General features: G+C 49.3%; 1 protein-coding gene across 2 annotated transcripts in view; it reads left to right on the forward strand.

Annotated features, from left to right (window-relative positions):
- The first annotated feature begins 64 nt into the window (after nt 1–64).
- Nucleotides 65–2,760, forward strand: part of pi4k2b (phosphatidylinositol 4-kinase type 2 beta) — a 17,312-nt gene continuing 14,616 nt past the window's right edge. Inside the window, exon 1 of one of the 2 annotated variants that reach the window (XM_024264762.2) lies at nt 65–655. In XM_024264762.2, coding sequence (XP_024120530.1) covers nt 304–655 — 352 coding nt within the window. In that variant the 5' untranslated portion in view covers nt 65–303. The remainder of the gene's footprint in view (nt 656–2,760) is intronic. The other variant, XM_036210838.1, reaches the window with a different exon arrangement.

Here is a 2,760-nt window from a genome sequence, read left to right on the forward strand (position 1 = left end):
GCCACTTTTAAATATTTAATGACACATTTATTTATTTATTTAATGGTGAATATATTTATTTCAAACTGGCTCTTTCCAGCCTCCATAGAAGGCTACATCAACCAACTGCAATGGCTTATGAGGCGCATGCGCACAAAGTGAAGTAGGAAGCTGGAGAGGATTAGCAGCTGAGCAGCTGCTCGACAAGCCAAGTTTAACATACAGATCCCGGAAACAAACGCGCTCATCTGAAATGGAATATTAACGACTAAACGGAGAATCTGGTTTAGTCTGAGGCAGGTCCGCACCGACAACAGTGTCACCATGATGTCGGAGTTCGAACCCACGGAGGCGGAGAGCGGCTTGCCCGTGCCGTACACCGTGGCGACGACAGCGGTGCCCGAGCCGGCGCCGAGCGGCCGTTCTCCGGACGCTTCCGCCACGCTCTTCGACAGCAGCCGGGTGGGGCTCGGGCTTGGGCTCGCGGCCAGCCCCGGGGGCGCAGTGCGCATGTCGGACTCCCGCGAAAGCGTTCTGACCGAGCTGGAAATGGAGGGCTCCGGGGAAGAGGCGCTGCTCCTGCCCTGCTTAGCTGGAAGCTCGTCCCCGAAAGACAAGCGGAACCGGCGGAACAGACACAGCTCGTCCTCCGATAAAGACGCCGTAGCCTCCCCAGGTGAGCGGGACGCTGCGGGGGAGGGTTGTCTGAACCCTTGGTGGTATTTTATTTCATTTTTTCCCTTCGGGGCACGAAATGTTAAAATCATGTTATGTAAGCCTTGCTAAAATGATGAAGAACCATCTGTGTAAAGATGGCACGGGACTCGGTCCGCTATCGTTAGCAACAACTTTATTTCTGAACTTCAGACTCCCTGCACTCCGTGCTACAGCAAAGCATCATGGGACATGTAGTCATCGTACTACACCATCCTTATCAGAGCTCCCAGAATTCCTCAGCTTTACCTGCTGGTGTCAGACCACCGTCAGCTCTGTGGTCTGTGTATGAAGGTTCTTTTACTACAGATCATGGTGACCTTTTCATCTCCTCATCATATCTCATGATGATGATGATGATGATAATGTGATTTCCCAGCATTTACTGTATCTGTTGACATCAGTTTTTGGATCTTCGTGGTCTCTTATGCCGTCCAGATGACCCCACCCTTACATGACAAAGGTTGACTAACTAGACTTTATGTCTGTCATTGGACACCAGTAAAGATTGTCTTGTGTGGTCCAGCTGACCCCACAAGACAGAGTGTGGTCCTTTTTTTCCTTTTTAGATTGTCAATCTAAAAGAAAAACCATGGGGTGTAAAACCATAGAACAACCAGGTGTAAATACTAATCCGAATTGAGTGGGGTCTGTCTACACACACTCAGTAGTTACAAAACCATGTCTTCCTCCGTGCTCCTATGAGTATACGTATGCCCCCATGACCTCTCCTGCTCGCTTGTCAAAGTATTTTTATGCTACTAGCTCTGCCCCCTCCTGGAGGACTGTGCGCTTGTGGAGCTTCTGGTGCGCACCAGTGTGACACTTCACATTTAAGGGGGGAAAAAAAACAAACGGAAATACCCGAGTATCATTTGTTTTTCAAGCTAAAACTAAAAATGAAAAAAAGGGGAAAAAGGACTACTTTATTTATTTTTAGCAATTTCCAAGCTACTGTAGTGTAACAAATCATTTTGGATGTTCCCACTTTTATTTTATTATTTTTTATTTTTGTTAACTTTCCTGTCCAACAGCTGAGCCAACAGATACGGGCTGAGAGCCTCTTGTGTTGGGCAGATTTTACTGTCACAACAGGGATTTATTCGGTATAAAGAGGGGGGTTTAGAGAGAAAAAGAAGATGGCAGCAGAGGGAAGCAACATCATAGAACAACCAGGTCTAAGTAACAAACTAGAATGGGTGGGGCCTGTCTACACACACACTCTGTAGTTACAAACACACTTGTTGGCCAAAATAGTCTCCATATTTAAACTAGTCAGAATGTACACAATATAACTGCAGCTCACACTTAATCATACAAACCCATACAAGCCTTTCATTCTGTCATGCATACTGTTAGTTCAAAGGTGAGCTGACAACTGTGCTTAGTTGAGTGTTTATGATGTGCAAATGTGGATAATAATGGAATGTACTCAGGGGGAGAGCACCCGGCCATCCTCACGCCAAGACCCCCCACCGGGGCAACAGCTGGAGCCCGGACCCCCCAACACATGGAGCCGCAGAGAGAATCCACCCGCCGGGCAATCCCGCAAAACACCCAGACCAGGGCACGCGGCCACAGAGGCCCCCCACACTCAAGAGCAGGAAGGCACAGGAACACAGAGAGTACAGGCCCCAGCCCAGCCAGAATAGCAGCCCCCCCACCGCGGCAGGAGGGCCAACGCTTGGCCCCACCCCCGGAGAGCCCCACAATCCCAGAAGAGCAGCCCGCCACCACCCAGCAGCGCCGACCATCCCTCCGCCCCACTCCAGGTACGAGCCAGGGCCCCCCAAGGGAGACACACCACTATGCTCCAGACAACCGCCCGTCCCTGCTACGACAGGTCCAGAGGGGAGCAGGGCAGGGGCCGCCCACCCCCACCCAGGAGAAGGGTACCCAAGAGAAACAGAGGCCCTGGAGGATTGATGTTCCCACTTTAAAAAAAAAAATCCAAAATGAAGCAAACACATGATGAATAAATGTATTTTCCAAGAAAATTGTTTGATCAAGGGGTAGGGAAAACAATCGAGCATGAACTCTTAGAAAATGAATTTAATTTTTTACTTT

This window comes from Oryzias melastigma, unplaced genomic scaffold, assembly GCF_002922805.2.
Source record: "Oryzias melastigma strain HK-1 unplaced genomic scaffold, ASM292280v2 sc00260, whole genome shotgun sequence".
NCBI lineage: Eukaryota > Metazoa > Chordata > Actinopteri > Beloniformes > Adrianichthyidae > Oryzias > Oryzias melastigma.